This window comes from Serinus canaria, chromosome 11, assembly GCF_022539315.1.
Source record: "Serinus canaria isolate serCan28SL12 chromosome 11, serCan2020, whole genome shotgun sequence".
In the NCBI taxonomy this organism is placed as follows: domain Eukaryota; kingdom Metazoa; phylum Chordata; class Aves; order Passeriformes; family Fringillidae; genus Serinus; species Serinus canaria.
Window position 1 is genome coordinate 13,047,385 of NC_066325.1, and position 24,429 is coordinate 13,071,813.

General features: G+C 41.2%; 1 protein-coding gene across 1 annotated transcript in view; it reads left to right on the forward strand.

The window, feature by feature from the left end:
* Window positions 1-24,429, forward strand: part of GLG1 (golgi glycoprotein 1) — an 82,758-nt gene continuing 58,329 nt past the window's right edge. The window contains exon 1 of the mRNA XM_030227526.2: window positions 1-338. Coding sequence (XP_030083386.2) covers window positions 27-338 — 312 coding nt within the window. The 5' untranslated portion in view covers window positions 1-26. The remainder of the gene's footprint in view (window positions 339-24,429) is intronic.

Sequence of the window (24,429 nt, forward strand, 5' to 3'; positions counted from 1 at the left end):
CGTACGGCGGAGGTGGCGGATCCAAGATGGCGCCGTGCGGACGTGTCCGGAGCCGCTGCCCGGGCCCGGCGCTGCTCCTGCTGCTGGCGCTGGCGGCGCGGCCGGCGGCGCCCAGCCCTGCTGCCGGCGTTCCCGGTCCCGGCGGTGCTCTGCCCGGAGCTGGGCAGCCGGGGGGGCCGGGAGTGGCTGCCCCGCGGAGTGCCCGCGGCGGCGGGTCGGGCAGCGGGTGGAAGCTGTCGGAGGAGGCGGTGTGCCGGGAGGACGTGGTGCGGCTCTGCTCCAAGCACAGCTGGGCCAACAACCTCGCCGTGCTCGAGTGCCTGCAGGATGTCCGCGAGGTGAGGGTCGGGCCCGGGGCCGGCCGGGCCTGCCCGCGGCGGCGAACAAAGAGCCGGGTCCGCGCCCCGCCGCGCCGCCGCCCCGCCGCCCCGCGTTTCCCTCATGGTTTGTGTTTTAAAGATCGGAGTTTGCGCTGCGGAGCTCCATGAGAGGAGCGAGCTGCCTGCGGGGTGGCCGTGAGGACTCCGGAGAGCAGCTCCTCTCCATCTGCGCCTCGGGGCTCCGCGCTGCCGCCCGCGCAGCTCTCCCTCCGGGCAGGGAGAGCTCTCGGGGGGATGGCTTTGTGTTCTTCCTCTGGTGCCTTGCGGGGTTACTCGTTCCTGGAGGTCTGGGAGAGCCCACTCCGCGTAGTGCGGAGTGAAGGCGCCGTGCTCGCAGCAGCAGTGACCTGAGATGTTTTCACGTTCAGGTTCCCATCTTCGCCTGGAACTCGGCTGCAGAGGCGTCTTCTTTCCAATCCTCGGTTGTGCGTGTATGAAACTCGATATATAATCGTTAGACTTAGCTGTCTTTATGGGGAGGTTGACGGGGCAATCTGTGTTGTTCCCAAACACCTGTCGTAAGCAGTTTTAAGTCCAGTTCAAGAAAAAACTGAGTTGCTTCCTCCGAGTCTTCCAGCTCCATCTTTTCATTCATTCCTGGGCTCATTTTGAAGCAGCCTGTGGGGGACGCGCCTTTAGTGAGCCGTCCTGGTCTCGTGGTCTGTGTATTCTTGGCTTCTCTGCTGTAGAGTCCGGGAATGCCAGGCTGGGTCACTTTTAATGGTGTTTTGCCCAATAGGGAATGCGATTAGGAAAAACCTGGGCTCGTTTCTCATCCGTTTTTATGGGGACAGCAGATGGCAGTGGCAATGGTTACTCTAATCGAAGGGAGTCTTGAACCAGTGTGTCAGTGATTAGTTCTGGCTTCAAATGCAAAGCTAATTTCGATTTTAATCTAACTTTATGTTTTAATTCTTGGTGGGTATTTAGTAAGACACTCGTGGTAGGTGTTTTCAATGAGTCCTGCTGCAACATCTCTCACAGGTATGAAACGCTCCCATATGTGCTTTGTAAATAACTTGCCCCTTGCTGTTCCTTTCCCCTGTCTGGGAACTTTTGGCCCCCTTTTAGGCAGGCATCCTGTCTGAGAGGATCTTGGAAGCTGACCTCACAGGCAGTGGCTCACAAGCTGCCAGCCTGCCAAAAAGGCAAGCTCTTGTTCCTTTCTTTCCAGTTGCATAGCCCCTCCCTACTCTTTTCACAGTTCCAGTGCTTGTTGGTTTTCTGCCATTTTAGCGAGGTGAACCCTTTTGGTGTCTAGTTTATTGATTTTCTGTTGGAATAGTTTTGGCATTTTTCTGAGTTAAAGCACAGAGGGGTTGAGTGCAGGGCTGGTACACAGAGCTGTGCAGGGAGAGGGATAAGATCAAATCGAAGGTGAAGGAATGTTTTGCATCACGCTTTATTTTCAGCAAGTACAAACCCTTATGTTGACTCTGCATATCTCCTGAGAACTCCACTCTTTGAATGTTTTGTCTGCTTGTGGTTTTCCTTTTCCCATTCCTAAGCCTGCCTTGATGTCTGTAGTTTGCTGGCTGTTGGTCTTGTCTAGCTGTAGTGCTGCCTGATGCCCAGTGCTGAAGGTGAGTTTTTTTCCTGGGTGACATCCCAGGCATCCACAGGACATCTCAGGGCTCTTTTGGATTGAGGTTTTTCTGTGAAGATGCCACTCTGTGGCCTCATTTGTCTGTCAGCCTGCAAAGAGCACTGTCAGCTGATCTTAACTCTCAACAGTTTGTCCAGTAACACCAATGTGATGGGCTGCATCCTGATGTAAAAATGACTTCACAGGGTGCTGCTCTGAGAAATTAATTGAAAGAACTGACTTCTGTGTATCCCTACTGTTTAACACTTGATATTTAGACTGTGAATAAAAGTCATGAATTGTAAACATTGAGTAGCATTTCAGCTGATTGGGAATGGGGTCAGATGTTGCCTCAGATGTTTCCTTTGCATTGGCGATGAAGGCAGAGGAAATAAGTGACGTATGGGCTGTTGTTGATATGACTTTTACTTTTGACTCTAGAGCATCTGACTGCTTGTTTGGACAATACCAGAAAAGTGACGATTACATTTTAAAATGGGTGAGGATCTATTCTGAGTCATACAGCCCACTTAAAACCAGTCAGGCTATAGTAAGTGGAGATTTGGGGAGTTGTTTTGTGTGATGCTCTCAGTGACGCCAGTGTATGGACACTGCTCCAAGGAGCAGGTACAATTTTTAGATGCAGTTAGGCTGCAGAAGCAGCATTTTTTTTCTCTAGGTGTTTAAGGTAATCTTACTTTTCTCATAAGAAATGTTTCTCTCAAGTGGAGAAAATTCAGTTTGAAACTGGGAGTGTTCCTATGAAGATTATCCATTGATTTTTCTTAGTGTGATACAAGCAGGCTAGGACACTTCTAAATAGAAATAACTAGGAGAAACAACTAGTTGAAACGTTCTTTTCCAATCCATAAAATATAGAGAAAAGAGAAGGTGTGCTTGTTTTGTTAGTCAGTGTGAGTGCAATCACATGGTTTCAGTATCTGCTGATTTTTAGGGGAGTGTCTTTGAAGTACATCTTCCCTTGCTTTGATTAGGTAGTTCTGAATCTAAAAGAGCAGGAATTTTGAGTCAGTGGTTGATTGGTACAGGAGCCCAACTTGTAAGGCAAATGTTGAAAGAAGCAGTTTAACGCAAATATTCAGTAAAAAACAGTCAGACACAAAGAAAATAGTAAAAAAACCCCAGAACCCTACACAAATGAAAAAAAAACCACCTAAGCCATTTGGTGGTGGGTAAAATTTTATTTGGGTAAAATTTACCCCCAAATAGTAAATGTTAAAGTTTTTGTTTTGAGAGGTTATTGGTAGGCTGTCAATTTAAAATATTATCAAAAGAGTTATTTAAGCACTATGTATTTTTGGAATTCTTGAAGGAAAAAAATAGTCAGAGCCCCAGACTGATATAAAATACTTTTTACCATTGATTTTTCTACGGAGTTAAAGAAATGTTTAATTAATGTAGTGCAGAATCGTCTTTCCTTTTGTAGGAGAAGGATGCTCCTTGATTGGAGAAGGAAATGGTCATGGTCAGAGCTACTTATCTTAAACATTTTTCACCATAATCAGAAAATAGAATAAACCCCATTTTTTGGTGCATTTTGCAGATGAATTAACTTCCTTCTAGTTAGGTGAGAAGTATTCATGCACTGGATATGTTATACTTTTGAGTGACCTAAATTTTGTCATCAAGATTTTGTTATTCACATAATTCTATGTCACGATATAAAATGAGTAGAAAGGGGTAGTGTATAAGTATATTTTTAAAATTTGTGTTCCAAAGTGGTTTTTTCATGGAAGGATTCAGGTTGCAAGCCTGTTTCTGGAAAGACTTCAGAGCTTGCATTTCACTGAACATAGGCTGCAGCCTTTAAGCCCTTTTTTTGTGGGTTGCCTGTTAAACTGATTTGCATGGTGGTTAAAGTATAAATAAACCCATGAAATATTAATATATTTGCTAGGTAACGATTTTTGCTTTATTAATGATGATCTGCATTTGAAGCATGACCAAGTCGTTGAATTTGAGGTGGGAAACATTAAAAGGGATGAAAATAATCTTATCCACTGCAGGTCTCTTATCTGGTTTACTAGTGTAGCATAATTTTACTTTTAGAACCTACATTACATCTGGTTAATTGGTGAGTGAATTTGATACCATAATTGTTGAGCATTGCCCTTATAAAGATTGTGCAATATTTATAGCTTGATATTGTTCTGTATCATGTCAATGCATTAAAGGCTAAGTATTTTGTCTAGATCAAACAGTTGTGGTTAAGATGGGATTAGAGATCAAAGTTTTGACCTCCTGCTACTTTCTTCATCCTGTTTCTTTGGTAACACCTTTATGGCAAAGACAGTGTAATTGAGCCTTAATGCTTTGCCTTCTGGAAAAAATAGGACTCTCCTAGTGTTGCAGATTGGATTAAGAATAAAACAAATTATCATGAAGGCTGTTTATGTCAAGATTAGTATTTTTCCTGTTATTTCAGTATTGTAGTTTGTTTAAAAAGCCAGAAAATTCATTTGCTTTGACTTAATGGACTGAGGAGTGTGTACCATTTGACAGGTTGGAAACTGTCATATTTCTTCCATTTAAATGTTTCATTCCTCACTCTGTGTGTACCTGAGCTCCTTAAGTGATCTGATAAAATAGTGAAATTACTTGTTTTAAAATTATAGATGGGGAATAGAAGCCAGGCATACTTGGGGTCTTCATCTTTTTGGGTTATACTGTAATTTTAGGAAAAATTGTGTGTTCCCAGTCCTTGTCCTGGTTCTCTAGTGCTTCTACCTTTTTGGTAAATGGATTGGAAATGTAAAGGCTTCCCTTAATCCTTTTGCTTGCACTGAGGTAGATGAGTGTTATCTGTCACAGTAGCTCATTTCACTTTAATTTTCCTCTTTTTTATCTCCCTAATTTATTGAGTTCAAGGTCAAAGGTTTTGTTTGACTCAACATACGACATTATGTTATATTTGAGCACATACTCCTGTTATTCCATCTCTCTGTTTTCCTGTGCACAGGTGGAGGCTGGCATTTAAATTTCCCTTTTTGAGATGTCTCATTTGTGGCAGCAAATGACTGTTTACCTGTCCAGAGCTCTTAAGTAATTGAGGGCTGTGGATTAAACATAGCTTGAGGTTAGGCTAGTTCTTAGGAAATGCAAGTGGTGAAGACACTCCTGGCAGGGTTGACCATCTTTCAGCACTTGCGGGGTTTTTTCCCCAAAATCCCCAGGTATTCTCCCTGGCTTTCAGGTGAGCTGTTTTAAGTTGTAAGAAGCTGCCTGTTTCTTGGGTTGATAAGTCTGTGGTTGTGGGATGAAGGCTGTTCTGGTTCTCTAATCATTACTGTTGCAAAGGAGCAGGCAGTTAGTATTCCAGTGGTACTCTGCAGTGCCTACAGCATTATCATCTGGTTCAGATACCAACACTCAAAGGGTTGGGTTTTTTTAAAGGCAATGATCAGAAACCTGAAAGATGTACCTTAAGCCTTGCCAAGGGCTTTGCTTACATTTTCCCTTCTTTCTAAAGGATATTGACCTGGTGATCATTCACTATCTGAAAAGGACACAGGAGTTTAAGAACTGCTACTTTCCTGAGAAAAATAAAAGGAGAATTCTTACCAGTATAGTTGGAGTTGAGCTAACTTAAAGGTGCAGTGTGTTGCAATTTCAAGAGGTGGAGTTAATTATTGCTCTATAACTTGGCTCTCTGAGTTGAAGCCTGTGACATCTGAATTAGAAGTTTTCCAACACGGTTCTGTCTTAAATGGAATTTAATGAAGAATTTACAATGCTTTTTGGTAGATGCAAATTAATTTGAACTGTCCATATAGTCCCTCCTGCTTTTAAAATTATTGTAATGAAAGATGGACTATCCAAATCAATGGAAGAGAATGGCTGAACCTAGGATAAAGGATTGTGATGATTAAGTTTTGAAAAACACATGAGCAACAGGAAGGCAAGGAGCAGTGAAGGTTTTTCTCCTGAGGCTTGGCTTCTTACCCGAGATTAGCTGCATTTTTGTTCCAGGGTTCTCTTTTTCCCTTGAGTTTGGATAGTGTAAGCCCACTTTCCTCCTGGCTTTTGTAGTTAAGTCTTAAAGTAAAATACTAAATACAGTTTAAAAGTTTGATTTGTTTTTAGGTTGGTTACTTTGGCATCAGCCTTTGGCTTCATCTCAGGATGTAGCAATATTTAAAAGTACTCTTTTCTTCTTGCTGAAGCCATGTGTGAGCTGAATAGAGGGGAAGATGGTCTCTCACATTCCAGGTGTTGGACTGAATGTCTTGTGAACAGAGCATTGAGCACAGGTTCTTAGTCCTCCATATCCTTTTCCCTATCAAAGGGAATTATTGTTGTGAGTTTTTTTGGGGGGTGGATTTGTTTTTCTTAATTCTGTGCTGTTCTTGGCAGGCTGGTACTTGTGGTAGCTGGTTGTATATCAGTTTGGCCTGGGATGTTTGGCTCAGTAAGAGAGATTATCTTACAGGTCTGCTTCCTCCAGCGAGCTGGCACTGCTGGCCTGCTGCAGCTCTGCATACCAAGGAGAAAAAGAGGGGAAATACAAGGGAAGAAATAAAGTTCGATGCAGGCTGTGCAGCCTGGGCTTGGCTCAGGGTGCAGTGAGAAAGCCATGTTGGGGGAGGTGGTTTCCTGAGCCAAATTGCTGAATATATTGAAAAGCAAAGACTTGGTCAGTTGTTACAGTAGAGACAGGTACAGCTAGGCTGTGTTTTGCATGCACTCTCTCCTTCCCTTGTGCTGGAGGAAAGGAGATCTCTCTGGTGCTGCTTTGGGTTGTCATGGTTGGAACAGAATGTTTTGAAGAAGGGTTATTCTTGGCAAATAAAGTGCTGTATTTGTTTTCTAGTACAGAGATGACTAGGTGTTCTTCACAGTGTAGCTTTCCTGCATGCATGCACCACTTTTCCAGTGGATTCTGCTTCTTTGGTCTTGGGAAAATGCACACTTGCTTTGGAAAAAGCTTTGCAGTCATTCTTCCTAATAATGTACCCCAAAGAATTAGATGAATAAAAAGGCTAGATAATTGCCTTTTTATTTGAAATCTTGCTTTAAAATAGTTTTTTTCTTTTTGATCTTCTGACTAATTCAGTTTTAAAGTCTGTGAAGTTGGTTGCTATGGCACTAAAATTTTTCAATTCTGTTAGCTGATAATTTTCTGTTATCATGGGATACCTTGATTTTCTGGATGCTCAGTTTATCAGTATCCATCACAGTGCATTAGGTGAAGAGCAGAGATCCTATTTTCCCTGGGTGCTAGCTTGTGGTATAATTGTAGCCTTTTTTCATCAAGACAAGAGATGAAAACCCATCCTGTTCCACTTCTGAGCAGGGTGACATTCATAGAAACTGTCCTGGAATGCTGGTGTCTGAATGTCTGCAGCTCTGAGCTGAGGAATCTCCTTCAGGAGTTAGAGGTGTCTTTTTTCTCTGTGCTGTCTTTAAGGGTTTTGTGCCTGAGTTTATTTTTTTTTTTTTCCTTTACACAAGTGTGTCTTGTAGATCTTACAGCTTTGTGAGCTTAGATTTCACCTGTTAGCATTAGAGTGCATTTCTTGTTTGTAATGTCTACAATTTTGCCTTAAACTGAACACCTGATGCCTTTAGTTACAGTAGGCTAAAGGCTAATGGTACACATGGAATGTCCCTTTTGCCAAGTAACACCATAGGGAAAAATGGCCATCATCATGCAGGACAGAAATGACTATATGCTGCATTTGGTTTTTTTTTTTTTTTGCATCTTTGTCTGAAGCAATGCATTGCTGAGAATTGCTGATCTAACAAAAGACAGTTAATGTAATAAGTTAATGTACTCTCTACATACCTGGAGTATTTTACTCCTTTCCTAGTGATAGAACTGTGTGCTCTTTTATGCAAAACTTCTTGTAGTTTCCTTAGTTGATTCTCAGGAGTTTTAAATCTCTTTTGGAGAATGCAAGTGGTTATGCTGATGTAATTAGGTACTTCTATGTAACAGTGTGGGTTAATACCAAATAGTTCTTACAGCCCTGCTATGCAAAATCAATCAGGCAAATGTGCTGTCTTTTGTTTAAAAAATAATGACTAGCTCAATCTGGTAGCAACTTTGCTGTCTAGATCTTTTGAATCTTAATAGGAAGCTCACCAGCCTTCATCATGCTCAGTAGTTTGCTAATTGAGGCTTTCTTTTCTACACTGTTCTGTTATTGCAGGGTAAAATACTTTGCACCAAGTGAACTGCAAAACAAACTCAGCAGAGCATGCATTCTTCTAAGTGTTGAAGTAATTGCCCTACAAAAAGGTTTTGATGGAATTAAACAAAAGACAACAAACCCAAACCTGCTTGGCTTATAGACTTTCTGTGGCAGTCCAGATTTGATTTGAGCTGAGTCAACTTTCGTTAGACTGTTCTCAGCTGAGTTGAAACAAGGTCTGGAAGAAACTTGCAGTAACATCTTTCCTTAACAAGTTGATTTTTGGGATTATATCTGTCTCTGTGGCCTATGTATGTTGCAAAATCAGAAAAGTTAACTACTCTCAAAGAAAATCACTGCAACGCTGCAGTTGTCATAATTTGCAACAGGAATTGTTCATGAGACTGCAGTTCTTCAGCTGTGTTCATGGTGATCTAAACAAATCAATATTAATGTGATCCTCTTGTAAAATTCAGACAGGCTTGTCAAAATTGTCTCCATGTATACAAGGCCCTGATTAACTGCAGGTGCAGAGAACTGTTGACTCTAGTTTTATTTGTCAAGCATTTTGTTTCGTTATTCACCTATGACATTGTGTTGACTTGGATGCTTTTTTGGTGATAGATTTATAGAACCATAGGGTGGTTGGAAGGGAGCTTAAAACTTGTCTCACGGACATGGACACCTTCCACTAGATCAGGTTGCTCCAAGTCCCTGCACAATTCCAGGAATGAGGCACTCACAAATTTCTTTCGACCAACAGCCCAAATTCCTTTCTTGACTTTTCCTTTTGACCTGCTACTAGGAACACACTGTGTTTTTTGCCTCAACATCTGAGATGTGGGAGGGGTGAGGTGCTGGATCTCTCAGTGTGACACAGGTATTCAGATTTGTGTTGACATCTGTCTTAACTTTCTAAAGCCTGAAGAGCTGACTCTGCAGCCGAGGTCAAAGATTTTGTGAATGTAGTAACATTGCTTACTTTTTAACTGGAGGCTTCCAGGCAGTCATCAACAGCCATCTTCAGTTGTTTCTGATAAGTTGTGTGAAGCAATACCAGGTTTTAAAGCTAAAAAAAGGAAAGAGCAGGAACAGTTTTTCATGTCTTAAATCTTTCCTGCATTTTTATGAAACAGAGTACTGGAATGGGACTCCCATGGTGAATGCTTGTCCTGTCTCTAGGAATCACTTGGGAAGGGGTTCTTCTAGGGAGCATTTCCCTCAACTGATTCACATCTCTAAAGATGTACACTCATTTTAATGTTACTGTTAATAGCCTTAATTAGATGTATATGTCCTACTAGCTGTGGGAATGGTGGGATTCTGTGCTTCCCTCACAGAATACAAAGCTTTGCAGTGTTTCATATTTTTGCGTTGTGGTCTGTGCTGTAGCAGGCATACAGCACACATATGGTGAACCATTACTGATAATGCTCTCACCTCTGACTCCAGAAATAGCAGCACTGTGTTGGGCGGAGTTGCCTGGAATAATGCAGGGTTTGTTCCAGCTCAGGCACTCAGCAGTGTGGCTTGAGCTTGTCCACATCAAATCCTTCTCACGTGCTCTGAGGCTATGTTGGCTTCCTTTCCATGAGCAACTCACAGGTAACGCTTACACAAAGTGGAAAGACATACAGCAAACCACAAACTACAGGGTTTTTGGTTTCCCTCCCCTCCTCCAGGCATTTGTGAAGACTTCCAGCATTCTCTTGTATAAAACCATAGTCTAAACTTGTTCTGCTAGGGAGGGTGCTGATGGAATTTAAATGCTTCTCTTTGTATGTCAGGTCTTCCCAAGTAATTTCCCCAAATACTTTCCTCCCTCGAGGCATTCCAGTGAAACCCATCATAACTTTGTGATGCTCTCCAAGATTATTTAGTAAATGTTATCCTCTAATGTCCATTTTACTCACTGGGGTTCACAGTATCTTAGTCTTAAAATACGTGAAAAAGATATTTTCCGAAAAGCTTTTAAGAATGCTGGAGACCCCAGGTAGGCTGTGTGGTGCTGGCATGAAGCTGGGAGGAGGATTCAGCTTGAATTTCTCTGTTGTATAGTTGGAAGAGAAGATGAGAATCAGTGCTCTAGTCACTTAACCTGCTGGGTTTTATATCACCACAGCTGTACTATCCAGTGTGGTGTCTGGACTGGTTTAGGGAAAATTAAATAGCCAAAACATTTCTATTGCTTAAAGTTGTACATCATGAATAACTTTAAATAATATGGCAGCATGTTGTTGCCATCTTCAAGTGATCATTTGTCCGTTGAGAGATGGAGTTTGATCTCTGACTGTAACCACATCTGCTTTGCCTGCTGGGATCACAAATTTGGTATTAGGATCTTGCCTAGGAGATCAAAGTTTTAGGTAAAAAAAAGATCCCCTCTGTGAACCTAATATGAAACTATTTAAGCAGGAATGGTAAAAAAGGAAGATGTTAAGAGAAGGTAGCAGAGTAGCTTAGAAGGCTGTTAGTCATTACAATATTGGAGAACCTTTGCATATCGTAAAGTCTTTGTCTCAAGTTTGAAGGTCGAGTATTATTTCATACACCATGATTGTTATGATTTTAAATTGGGCAAGAAGAGTCTTTCTGAATGGAACTTTTTTCCTCAGGAGTCATTTAAAATAAACTTGTGGAGGCTGACTTATGTTATCATCCGCTACTTTGGGAGCCAATTCTTCTGAAAGTACTCCTAAATAGCCCTTTTGGACTTTGGTATGGTTTTCTAAGTTCTTTCTTTGTATGTTACACACTTCTTTTAGCATTAAAAGCTGTAAAATATGTAAAGAGATCATATTTGAAGAGCATCTAAAATATTGCCTCAAAGCTATCAAAACACTGCACATGAGTAAAATTTGGGCAGTGTGAATACAGTGCTATTTGCTCTCACATTTGTAGAGCTCATTGCTTTGTTCTGCCTTCTTTTGGGGTTTGATCCATTGGTAGCACTTCAGACCTGAATCCAGGCCTTCAGCAATGAGCTTCCTTCTGGTGAATCTGAAGCCATGTGGACAGAGAAGCTGCATGGGTTGTTAGGAGATAAGCATCTTTATCTGAGGAGGTTGGGGCAGATGGAGAACTGAACAGCACAGCCACTTCCCCAGTCATGTTGCCACCTTGAAGGAGAGGGAAGGACAATGTCAGGGTTATTCTTTTCTAGAAACTGCTGTGCAGAAGCTGAGAGGATGCAGCCACAGGCAGACAGTGCTCTTGGCCATTGTTTTCCAGCTGGGACTCTTGCTTCTCATGGGATACTAGAGCAGTAGGCTTGTGTTGACCATCTGAGCCTCTAGCCATCATTAACCAAGGTGTGCACTGTTCTTGTTTGGTTGTTGTTTGTTTTAGCTTGGAATTTTTCATATCATTCAAATGAACAATCCAAAGCTATGCTAGTCAAGTCATCTAGTTAAAACTTTCCAGAGCACAGTACAGGAACAATCACTCCAGCTTGTTCTTGTCTGGAAAGTACATATTTTCATAGAAATAGACTGTAATATTCCTGAAAACACTGATAAAATCACAGAATTGGTGGGGATGGTGAAAGCAGTAGCTAGAAAAAAATATAGTTTTGCAGAGAACCAAACGAGGCTTTGATTAGAATTTGTTGGATCTCATAGCATATTGCTGGGATTTTGACCATGGAAAGATTTATCTTGAAGTTCCAAGGTTTTAAGTTTGACATAGTTACAATAGAAAGATGTTGTCTTTCCTTGGCAGAGGTACATGATCAGGTGAAACTTCCAGAATAACAGTGACTTGGAGAGTATAGAACCTTTCTGTCCTGGTGTTCTAGGCAATGGTAGTTGTTCCCTTACTACAGCACATCTTGCACCTTGCTCTGATTGAGCAAGGTGTGTGAGCAGGAGAGCAACTTCCGCATCAGTTACCATTTCTGGTGGAGGAAACTGGTGGAGTTTCCTGTAGAGCCATCCAGTTTGCCTGGATGAGAAGTGTGTTAGGATCCTGCGACACTTTGGGAAGTGCTTGTTCAAATAACTGTGCTTTGGTTTCCTGAGCTACAGCACTTGGCAGCAGTAGAATGGTGTACAGGCTGAGAGCGTGGGCTGGCAGTGAGTCTGTCTCCCTGCCATGAGCAGAGGTGAGGTTTGGTTGAGTTTGTTGTTTTTGTTTTTCAGCATGATATGTTCCGAAACAGTTGAGCTTTGCCCCTACAGTCTTGGGAATGAGTAGTGTCTCTCAATCCTGAGCAGATTGCATTGGTTTTTTTTTAATTAGTCTCTCACCTGAATGATTCTATAATTCTTTGTTTGTTCTTCCTTTCAATAAAAGATATGAACATGTTTAACATTCACTTGCAAGACTTGCTGTATCAAAAGATAACAGGACACTGTGCATCAGTCTGAGTTATTCAATGTTCTATATCCTTTCTTACAGACTGTTGCTAGTTTTAATCCATGGAAATGCTTTGTAAAAATATAGAATGATTTCTTTTGCCTGTAGCATCTCAGAGTCTTAAAAACATTGTGGGATTGAAATGGTACTTTATCCTTCTTTTAGAGCAAATGTGCTGCATATTTAAGTCCAAAAGGAATTTTAGGACTAAAAGAGTGGTAATATGCTATTTCTCTACAAAAATACCCGAGGCTCTCATGAAACAGCAGTGTGGAGGAATGTATTTGTTCTTAGTTTTGATACTCACGTGCCTGGTAAGTACTTAGGATTTGATTGCCGTAGGCATTCCTCCTCCCTGAAAACTGCAACTCCTCCTTTTAATGTGACAGAGATACCCTGGGAATTGTTGTGGAGGAGGGAAGGGGCACAGGCAGCTCATCCTCAAATTCTCTAGATGATGTGTCTTGCCAAGTTTCTGGCAAATGTTTATGAAGTTGCATGTAACCTGCAGCAGTCAGTGGATCTACTTGGGACTGTAAGAGCCTGAGGTATATGTGTGATGAATACTGCTCATGACTTTGGGAATTCTGCAGTGCTCCCTTGGCTGTAACACTGTGGATGCATTTGGGTAGTTTTATCAATGAAACTCCCTGTTGAGAAGAAAGTGCTTGCTGAGGAAAACAACAGATAAAGTTACCAGAATAACCCTTGCTCCCTGGAGAGCTGCTGGAGGAGGGAAGAGTCTTGTCAGTCACACTTGGATTTGAATAGCATGACATAACATCCTATCAAATGGTTCAGGGTGAATGGAGCAGGAGGGCTGCACTTCCAGTCCCTCAGGCTTGCTTTGTGTTCAAAGCTCGGTTGCTTGGGTAGGATGCGTGGGATTGAAATGTTAAATTAAGTGTAATAGTTTTAAATCTTGGCATGTGTCAGGCTTGTCCAAGTTTAAATAGATGGAGTGCAGAACTAAAATGATGTGCGTCTCTTATGGGGATGTGCTGTAGTTGAATAATTGGTACATACATGAGTGGGGCCCAATTTTACATAAGGTGTTTGATTTTTTGCAGAATACCCTTGTGAACCTGAGTGTATTTTCTTCCTCTGAGCTATTAAACAAGTTTTGAGTTATCTGTTCTTTTTTATTTCTTAAAAGCAAAAAGACTCCCCAGTTGACTTCATGCTGTTTGACCATTTCCTTTTTTTTGAGGAATGTGTGTCCTAAATGGTGATTTTGGTGGGTGTTTCAAATAGTTTGTCCTGAAAATCGGAGGCAGTTTTTTTGTAGAGAGCAGAGGCAGTTGGCTCTGTGTGCAGAATGACATGAAGGACCATACTAGTCCATCCAATTCAGTAGAGAGTTCTGTGGCAGGTGGGGATTGTATTGTAGAGATGTGTCAGCAGTTACAGCTAAAATTGCCCTGTGAGGATTTGGGATTTCCTGTTCCCAGAAGGAGAAACAGCTTTAGCTAAGATATCTTTAGTAACAGTTTTTCTTTTGTTTGTTTAGGGAGCGAGCTGACCTGTCTGGTCACTCATCCAGAAATGTTTCAGCATGAGTTTCTGAATGAGGTGATCAGCTCTTCTCTTGAGAGTGATTCCTCTGGATAAAATGGTGCATGTTTGGTACAGCTTTCAAATATTAGATGCAACTCTTGCAGCCTAAGATCTTGCTGCAGTGGTTTGGAAACAAATGAGGTAAATCTGTTTGGTCACAGAACTTTTCTTTGTTCTAATGCTCTTTCTTGAAGAAGGGATGGTCTCAAAGATGTATTTTGCTGGTTTGGGAAAGGAGTGGATAGCGTTGTGTTTCAACTGGTAGACTGTGGCATTCAGTAATGCCATTAATAATATGTGTCAATTGTATATTTATTTTAGGCTTTTCCCTTCTGAACCAGGTATTTTGTTTATCCTGTATCAGGGCAAAATGATTAAAAGCTTTTAATGAACTTTTCCTGGAGTTTTTTTCTGCTTTTACTAGTGCCTTGTTTGTAAGGTCAGCATTCCCTGGAGGTTTGCATGCCTCAGCCAGCCCTCCATACACATTTGTTGCTCTTGTCCTGCTTTTTGTGCTGTCTTTGTGATGTGTTAAAACCTCTGCAGAGTGCTTTGAGAGAGCATTCCTGGGAAAGCCATGTCTAGCTTTATTCTGTCATGCCTTGTGACACTCCTAAGAAGAGTGTTTTCTGGAGAAACTGAAATGTGATGGCTTACTGGCTAAGTCAGGCTGCTTCAGGTGTTCACCTCTCTTGAGGTGAGGTTAAGAGTCTTGGAGCTGAGTGGATAGAGAAAAATCCTCTGAAAAAGCAAGTTAGCATGAGCACCCATACTCTGGAGGGGAAACAAGGCATGGTGTTAGGATTAGGCATTGCATGTTACCATCATAAACCATGGTGATGGGTAACAGTTGGATGTTTGGGCACCTGGTGGAGTGAGCATTGCTCTGACTCAGAAGCAGATTAAATCCAGGAGTAATAAGTGTCTAACAGTTTTCTGCTTCACTTCTGAAGGCTGCTGCTCCCCTGGCCAGGGCAGCTGAACAAAAAACCAGCTTTTTTTGGGGAAAATGGGAGGTGGTTCCAGTGCACTTGAATGTGAGTGCCAGTGCTTAGGAGTAACCTTAGGTGGTTAGAGTAGTCCCTGCTCCAGATAAACTCATCCTTGGAGAGATTTGAACAGTGCCAGCTCATCCAGGTAAAACTTGGGTGCCTGAAGTTCCAAGTCCTCCTTGAGGAGTGTGATAGTAGAGTCAAGGAGGAGATGTTTCGTTTCCATGTAATTAAAATAGGGCAAAGATTTAGTGAAGCTTTGATGGGAAAAGATGTCCATGTTATAGGAAACTGGGCTTAAGGGGGTTAAAATTTGTACCTGGGGCACGTGGCTGGGTAAATTAATTCAGATTAAATATCTAGGGAAGCTAATGAAAACATGTTTTAATGAACCCTGGCTAATTACTCTATTTAAAGTTCTTGATCAATACCCAGGAGATCTCAAACTGCTTTCAGATTGTTTTTTAAAAAAACCTGCACATATATGTATCTTAAGTCGTCTGCATAAAATCAAAACAACTGGAGTTACTTGCTTTGTAGACTTCTGGTTCACCAGGGCTATATAATATTTGGAGGTGGTCTGTAAATTAAAGCTGAAGACTTTCAAAAGCATTTTCAAAAGTGTTAATTATGAATTTTCAGTGGGAAGTGGAAAGGAATACATGGGCTTAAGGGAGCAGATATTAGGACAGAACAGAATTTCTGGAATAACCTGTGGTGTAAGAGTGTGACAAGGCAGCTGGGTGTGGTTTTTTAAGAGAGGAAAGAGTTTTTGTAAATACTTGCTGGTGCAACTGACCTAAATTAAGACCATCTCTTACTCAGAACCTTCATTTTCTTCAGAATACTGTGTATGAATTTCAGTGGACTCAACATTAATATTAAATAGAAATGTCAGGCAGGCAGCCTTACCCTGAAAGGATAAACTACTGTCTTTAAATTGGTTCATATTAAGGAAGTGGGGATATGTTTAGTCTTTTTTGATTGAGCTAATTAGCAAAACTGCATTGTGTGTTCATAGTTATAACATCCCCGTGTGTGCAAATGGATAATGAATGCATAACCAAGCTTAGGAAAGGTAACTCTTCAGCAAACAATCTGCAACACTGTCTCCTTGAGGCGTGTTTCCTGCATTCTCCTGGTGTCGTGTGACAACTGCCAAGTCTGTCAGACAGATGGATTTTATTCCTGTCTGTATTCAACCCAGTGCAGCTTTTGGTCTCCCCTTGGTAGCAACACTGATTGTATCAATGTGAAAATGTCTTTGCACCCTGCTTTGACTGGCATGGCGAGGGACTGGCTGTGCACAGGAAGGCTTCAGCAGCTGTCAGGTGCACTAATGCTGTACTGCTTAAAGCCTTGCCCTCTTCCTGTGCTTTGGTGGCAGAGGGGTCCAAGGGGCAGCATGATCCTTGAAAAAGGTAGTTAGAAATTATCTCATTACTGGAATCCCAGGTAGTGTTCTCTATATTAATGAAGGTCAGGTCCCACTAACTTAAAACCACCCACAAATCCCACATTGTAGATCTTGATGAAGATTGTAAACTCTCACCGGCTCCCACAGAAATGATTTAGTGGTTAATGGGCCGATTGAATGGATTCTTTGCCCAGGAGCTTTTCAGAACTGGAACTGGCAACTAGTTTGAGGAGCCATTTCTGAAGTATGAACGGTGTGCTTAAAAGCTTTTTAATTACATCCCAAAATTTTTTATATGGTAGAAAACGTAAGATGGAAATTGTCACTTACAGCCAGAGAAACCAGAGCTCAGCTGGGTCTTGAATTTGCAAGAGGGAAATTCCTGGAGCAGGCAGTGAGCAAACAGGGGCAAGAGATAACACAGAAATCATGGGACTTTGTGGCAGAATCCTGTTTTCCCCCTTTTTACAGAAAACCAAACACACCCTTCTCATAAATTTGAGATCCCCCACTCTGTGCTATCTGAAAGCTGCGGTTGTGTAATGTTGTGTTAGCATATTGTTTCCTTGAGGTTCTTGGAAAGATCATGAGATTGAAAAATAGCCAGTAAACATGGTTCTCCATATTTCTCAAGAAAAGAGTGGGATAGTTGGAATGTTATACTTAAGTGTCATTGTAGAGCTGGTTTTCCATGTTCTCTTATCTGCCATTTAATGTTATTGCTTTTGTGCCTAACTCTTGTCTGCTTTGTTTCATTGCTGATACATCTCTTGTTTAAATAAGGAAAAATTCCCTGTTACATTATCAAGAGATTGCTCAAGCATGACTAGAGATAAAATTAACTAACAAGTCAGTTCTCTGTGCTTTGAGGAGTGGCTTCAGATGATGGCTCACATTCCTGTACTGAAAATGGCCTGAGGCAGTGATATAAAAAGACAGGGGTGGGCATGGGATATCAGCTGGAGTGAAACCTTTCATCCAGTCGTGGCTATGAAGGGACAAGATATAACCTTAACTAGAATATGTCTTTCTTTGTGTGCAGAAGTTTAACAATTCTTTAACAATTATCATTCTTCAGGGCTTTCTGTGCTCATGCGATTCAAAGCCAGTCTGGCTTGTGGCCTTTATGGACGGCCTCAGTAAATGATTGTAATCACAATGATTGTTTCCTGCAATCTTGATAGTCTCCATCAAGAAGGTGGGGACCAGATACAGACAGGATTTCTAGCTGCTGGGTTTACTGATTTTCTTTCTTTTTTTTTTTAATATCCTTTTCACCTCAGTTCTCATGGAATTTCTGAAGGCAGAGAAGCTGCTGTACAGCTGTGATCACATCAAAGCCTTCAAGTATACCAACAAATCTTTTGAGAACAGGCAAATCCATTCACTGCAGTTTTACTGCAGTGAATTCCTAATGTTGATCCCAAGCACTGCCTGAAGGATTTTCTCTTTGAGTAATTTGGTGTCTTCTTGGATTTCCAATGGCAACTGCTGTGCTGGTGAAAAATCATGTGTCTATTTAATGTCTTCCTAGGAAACATGTAGAAAAGGCCATAACCATTCAGACTTCCTAGGAACAAAAGTGATGAGTTAGCACAGTGTTAGTACCTGATTTTCATCCTTTACTGCTTAATTTTCTGTAGATCTGTGACTAATAATATTACAGAATTTTATGTTTTTCCTCAAGCTGTTAGGTAGTTGAAACAAATGGGGTTTTTTATTAATTGGTCATCTACTGGCAATTGTATTCATTGATGTAAGTATTATTAAAGTGGCAACACAGCTGATGGTCCACAGGTTGGTATATTGATGGTTGTGTTCAGATATGTGCTTAATTCAGTTTTAAAACCAGATGTCTGGATGAGTCCCTCTATGCAGACTCCTTTGCAGGTTGTCTGCACGTAGTTCAAAAGTTGATGCTTCTTAAAATCAAAGAACTTTGCAGTCAGCTCAGATGGTGTAAAATTATTTTCTTGAATCTCACAGCAGCTTTACATTCTCTTACAAGGTTATTGTGGACCACATCTTTGAGTTTTAGTTCATTCAGCTAGTTTGTGTTTGCATGCAATATTTCCTTTGCTGGATTTTGAGGTCCTCTTGTGCCGTAACTTGTTGCTGTGCTCAGTTAAGCCAGTTGAGCTGCTGGCAGGACCAAGCTTTGAACTGAGCTCCTGATGGAGCAGGAGGTTGTAGGGTGGACCCAAAACTTTGATTGACCTTTAACTTGAATAGCCCAGCTCCTCAGGCAGTGGCACTGGTGATGGTGTTCAGGATGAATAAAGATGGGGACGTGTAAAGAGTGGAGCAGAGTGCATCCTAGAGCCTGGTTTGAACTGCTCTGCTTCAGTGTGTTTGGTCTCCAGAGCAGCATCTGAGCCCCACAGGCAAAATAGGCAAGGAGCTGGGAACCACTTGAGAGTGCCTGTTAGAAGCACAACAGTTGTGCATGAACCTCAGCATCTGGAAGTCTTTATTCCAGTCCATCAGCTTCTGGATATCTTGAAAATTGAAGATAACAGTGTAGTGCTAACATGAGGTAGAGCCCTGTAGTAGTATTTCTATCTGTTTTGAAATTTGAAAGTTATTGTCTGATAATGTCAAGTGATCAGTCTTGGAAGTTCTGGAGAAAATTAAATGATTTCTCAGAAGCTGAGGTGCCAGTGAGTCTAATGTATGACAAACAGCAGCCATAATTCAGTTTTATTAGGCTTGGCAACATAATTTCTCTACAACTAAGCTGAAGGGGCATTTGATTTAAGCTTAATACTCTAAGTATTAGCATATAAAAGAAGGTTCAAAGGGAGAGGATGCTGTTGAGTGTGTTTCCAGGAAGTTAAAATGTCCATAACACCTTCTTTCCTTGCTGCCTCCTGTCTTCTGAATCCTGCCACAGCCGGTGAATGTGACCACTGAGCAGAACTGGATGAACGTGCAGACTTGAGAGCTGCACAGACCTAACCAGTTGCTAAGCTTTCTCTCTGGCATACTCTAACAATGCTTTTCTTTCATGCTTACTCTGTTTAATTTTGTACTGTGGTAAAAGGAGGCTTTCAGGTTAGACTAATTTACCATTTTTTTCTCTAGCGTTGCACAGACTTGCATATTTGTTTTGCTCATCTCATAAGATGTCTGATATTAAACCAGTTTTAGTTTTTCCAGATCTGAGATAGGCATGTATTGAAATGCATGCTCGGTGAAAGGATCACCCTGATATACTGCAAACTTCTGGATGGGAAAATGTCCTTAAAATAAGGATATAAACTTCATGGAAATGTGTCGTTGTCCTTTCCAGTCAGTACAGAAAGGTTGTCTGGTGCAATTTTCTGGTGACCTGTTTCTAATTAACATGCAAATTAACTGCTTGGTGCTGGAAATCAGGATTGCAAATACAAAGTGCTTATATGCGTTAGGCTGGGAAATCCCCGGCATCTGTTAAAGCTCCAGCACTGTCTGTCTGCCTGGTGTTTGCTGCTGCCTGCAGAGCGGTTCCCTCTGGAGAAAGCTACTGCAACCTGCTGTCAGAAGGCTCCTTTGTCTCACTTTAAAGAGAACAGGTTTTAATTTTGTGATGTTGATGTTTATTGCCTCACCTAGGGAGTTGTTTGAGTGTACTTAGAGCCCTGGTTCACCAAAACTGGCTGTCGTGAAAACAGGCAAGATGAGCTACTTCAGTTATTTCCCCAGAGGAATTGCAGTGTTTAATGGAATAACTTACTTCTTTGTACTAGTGTTACAAGTGCCAACTAAATGAAGAAATTAGCATATTTATTAGTGCTTGTCATCACTTAAAATTTGGGTTTTCATTAAATGCAGCTGTATGATTTTATATTTAGAAAGTGACTTTGATCTAACAGGTAGAGATGATTAATTTAGTAAGGGTCTGGTCAAAAGTGGGGTTGTACATTTCTCCTTGAAGCATCTGTTTATTTTCATGCTGCAAAACATCTTATTTTCCTCTTCAGCATTTTTGTGCCAACATTACCTACTACCAATGATTGTTACAGCTGATTTAGTAACACATTTTGGCGCAAGCTGTATAAGGTTTAATAAAATTCCACTTGATTTTTGCATCACAGCTTGTTTCTAGTGCTGGCAGTTGAGAGAAACCTTTTGTGCAAAGTGGGCAAATTTCAAGTGAAAAAATGAAGCAAAAAGGTGCTTAAAACCCCTTTTCTTCATCAAAATGCAGCTGAAACTTGAGCTTTGTAAGAGAATTATGTTGAAACATCAAACTGTCCACAAAATTTGTTCTATTTTTGAGTGGAGGAAAAAGGACTTTTAGTTGTGCAAGTCAGTTCAAAGAGTTTACAAATGTTTTGTTTGCAGACTCAGCTCTCTGAATTCCCCCAAAGCAGGTTGTCATCCTGTTTCCTGTGAGCTGGCTCTGGCAGAAACAGTGGGAGTGTGTGTGGTCAGTCCTAATCTGTCCCATTCCAAGTATCACTAAACTGCACCAGTATAGTGTCTGGAAGTGAATCTGTTTGAAATTTTGTACTAGCAAGGTGGAGTGAAGTAGTAACAAAATTACTTTTGTAAAAAAAATGTAGCTCAGATTAGCATGGAGGCTGTTAATGAGCCTTAGTAAAAAGAAAGGCTCATGAAAAAAACAGCATGAATAACTTTTTAATTCAGGGGTGTTCTTGCCTAGACTGTACTTTTTTTCAGGAGATGCTATAAATCTGCCTGAGAAGAATTAAAGCATTTCAGCCAACCGCCTGTCAGCACTTTGCACTGTGCTGCTGCTGTGTAAAGCATGAACACCACACACCTTTTCTGGCTCTCCTGTCTTTACAGTGCAAAGCCTCACTCTGCTAATCCTGCTTCCACTGAAACTTTAAATAGAAGGTGAGGAAGAGGGATCAAGTCTTCAGTTCAAATAATTGATGGATTAGCTCTGATTTGCTTATCTCAGAGGGCAGTAAGAACTGGCTTCCAGTGGTGAGCCCCGCCTGCATTAGGAGGCTCTTGCTTGTCCTGACAAGGTTTCCTGCTGCACAGTCATTGAAGGAGGCAGGCTTCCAGAAATGTGTGGGAAACTACCTGGGTGTTTTAGAGGGTGTCTTATTCTAAAAAGTCAGCAAACTTAGTGCCAGGTCTTTGCAATTGGTTTTGTAGGGAAATTTCCTATTCCAGATGTGTGATAATTCCATGCTGGATCTCATCCTCCAGTTCTGAAGTTGAACTGAGTACTTGTGATAACTTGCTGAGTTAAAAATACACAGCTAGTATTTCCCCTTAGACCAGGCAAAGCATCTTGCATCCACCTCCCCCTTTCCTAAAAGCAAGCCACAATTAATCTTGGTTTCCAGAAGCAATTTTTATTTATGGAGTTGCAGAGCTCTCACTTGCTTACTGCTGGTTGCATGTTCATCAGGTTATCCTTGTTCAGCACTTCACTAGGAGTGGAAGGCCTTGGATCAGTGAAGGACAGATCACTGGAAAGCATGAGAAAAATATATGTTTCAATTATTATCTTCCCAATTCTGTGTTGCAAGAACAAGTGGAGCAGCTAGATTTTCTGTCAGCTACTTCTTGTGCAGTAGCAATTGGTTACTTGAGGAAGTAGGACCATAGATTCTTCAACAGAGTAGCACTGCTTGTACCCAGAGAAGCAGCTTTGCAAGTTGAAATGAGCTGAATCCTCGGATATTTTAAATTACTTGCAAATGTGTGAATCTGTGGGAAACTACAGATCTAGTGCTTGTGGTAACAAGCCTGGGAGCTTAGTCAGAGCAGAACTGCCTTTCTGGCCATGGTTTAAGTTGGATTTGGTGTAGGGGCTCCCTTGTGGTTGTTGCATGTTTTTTCACAACTTGATGGTTGCCTGCAAAATGTTGCGTTTGCAAGTCTTGTGCCCTAAAACATAATGACAAATATAACTGATGAGGAGCAAACCTGCTTTTTGGCCACGCACTACATTTAGCACAGGAAGGTGTGTGCAGAGCAGTGAAGACTTCAAAATAAGTCCTGAAACACATTAATCCAAAATTCACTCTCATTTCTCATCCAATTTGCCTGAAGAATTGGCAGCCACTTTGGCATACTGGGCCCTTTTTTTTTTTTTAAATTTATTTATTTATAAAAATTACTCTGTTTAGAGTCGGACAAGCTATTCTGTCAGCCTGTAAGTAAAACTTCCTCACAGGTTTGTGATCTTTGGTTTCTTAGGTTAAGAGCTGCTCCCAGGACTTGAGATGGATAATAAAGAGATTTTTCTTGCTGTATTCTAGCCTGCTTTCAGGTTGAGCTGTGCCTGGGGATTGTTTTTGAGGGAGCAGGTTCATGATGGCTCAGGCTGATCCAAGTTAATACTGCACTTACCCTGTGTCATCCTTTCCCCCAGCAGCACTGACCCTGGGGGCTGTTGTGCGTGAAATCATCTTGGTGGAAAGCAGGAAATAAAAGCTCCTACAGAGGTTTGTAAGGAGAAGCAAGGAGAGTGGTTTGAAGATTTTTTTGATCCTCACTCACCAAGTGCAACATGTTATAATTCACCAACTGTTAATTTGTTTCCTGAGTTCTGACAGACTTCACTTAAGTATGTGTAAAGCACCAGAGACCTCTTGCTTTTAACACAGATGCAGTGTGAAAGTTCTGTGTCACTGGACAAGGTCAGATGGACATTTAATTGTGTTGCACCTCTGTGCATTGTGAACCTTCTGTTGCTGCTTGGCCAATGTGGGTGACAGTGGGATGTCAGTGCTTCAGCAGCTTGAGAGGTGTGAAGATGATGGGCTTGTCAAGTGCTCTGCGAGGCAGTTGTACCACCTTAGTTGTGTAATACTCTTAAGTGTTTTATTTGGAATTGAATTGTTTTGAGGTTTGTCTGGAGAAAAAAAAAAAGATGATAATTTCTTGTGCATAAATAGATGAAAATCAAAGTTATTTGACAGTATTCTGTTCTTGACCTCCGTGTTTAGGCGGGTTTGGTAATTTCTTAGATTATCCATTATAAAAATACCCTTGTTAATCTGGTTGCCTCAGGTAATCTGGTAGATGCTACGTGATAGTCAGAAATGCAAACCCGAATCACCTAAATTCAATTTTACAGGCTTCAGGAAGCCTGAAAATGTTACTTTTGGAATGCCTGGGTTGTGATTAAATGAAAATTGTCTGATCGTGGCAGTTCTTAATTTGCTGTAAGGCTTTTCTGTCCTTGCCTCTTGTTTTGGAGGGCAAAGAGGATGGAGGTAATGTATTGCTATGTGCTGTAGTCTGGGCAAAGAGCACCGAACCACGGGTGTTGATGCCAAGCCTGGCACTCACCAGGAGCTGCATATTTAAAAATGTAGCTGATAAAAATGCATACAAAGGAAAAGAAAAATCTTTAAATGACCTTTACAAGCCCAGACTATTCCATGATTCTATGATCTTGCTCTCACTGTGTAAGTCATCTCTCTTCCTTATTGTGCCATCTGAGTTCAAAGTGAGTTTGTATAAGATTTTTAGTGATAACTTTCTAATTATTGGAGGATTGGGAAACCCCTAAGGGCTGTCTCTGAATGCTGAATAGGTGCTGGAGAAGATTTTGCTCTTGAATTCCTTCTCCATCTGCTCTTGGTTTTTTTTTTGGTGCCTCAAACTCTTGTTGTGTCTTATTGGGATTCTTACCCAAGTGATTCTATTGGACTGTTGAATGCTCACTTTTAGTATATATTTTGCTAAGACTTAGTTTTCACTAAAAACATAAAAGTAGAATCACAAGTGTCTTCTAAGAGGTAATAGCTATTCTTGTTGTGTCAGGTATTCTTTCTTCATGCACATTTATCAGGCATGCTCCTACTTCTTAATGGCATTTGAAAATACCTGATTTCTTCCTGAAGGAGATCTATTTGATAAATGTTGTACCTCTGGTGTTCTGGGGTTTATCTCTCCTTAAAAACTGCCTTGGAAGAATTGTATGTCCATCTTCTACTCTGTATTGTGTGATAATCCTAAAATGGAGAGATAAACTAATAATCTGATGGGTACATTTTAAAAGTTAGTT